We start from the raw sequence: 307 nt of genomic DNA, 5'->3' as shown, positions 1-307 counted from the left end.
CGAGACTCCAGTGACCAGTAGACGGTCCCGGCGACCAGCTGGCTGACGTAACAAAGCAAAAGAGAATCGAGAGCCTCCTTCTTACTATACGCTGAGCATCCGCCGTTCAGTTCCGTCCAGTTGCCGCCGATGCATTCAGAGACCAGGACGCTTGAGCCGTCTTTCCATTTTTTGTCCTGTTTTGAACACGTCCGTATGCCTACGTTGTGCGTGACCTTTTCGAAGACTTCACTGACATCAGTCGGTGCTTCACACGTGAGTCCGCGATGCAGGACTGAAGAGGAGGGAAAAAAACGAAAATAAATAA

The 307-nt window shown here is 51.1% G+C and overlaps 1 protein-coding gene across 1 annotated transcript in view; it reads right to left on the bottom strand.

Moving 5' to 3' along the window:
* Window positions 1-307, bottom strand: part of LOC119582332 — an 18,638-nt gene that overhangs the window by 17,187 nt on the left and 1,144 nt on the right. The window contains exon 2 of the mRNA XM_037930546.1: window positions 86-274. Coding sequence (XP_037786474.1) covers window positions 86-274 — 189 coding nt within the window. The remainder of the gene's footprint in view (window positions 1-85; window positions 275-307) is intronic.

The sequence above is a fragment of the Penaeus monodon genome, chromosome 15, assembly GCF_015228065.2.
Source record: "Penaeus monodon isolate SGIC_2016 chromosome 15, NSTDA_Pmon_1, whole genome shotgun sequence".
NCBI lineage: Eukaryota > Metazoa > Arthropoda > Malacostraca > Decapoda > Penaeidae > Penaeus > Penaeus monodon.
This window is presented reverse-complemented; position numbering and strand designations above follow the sequence as displayed.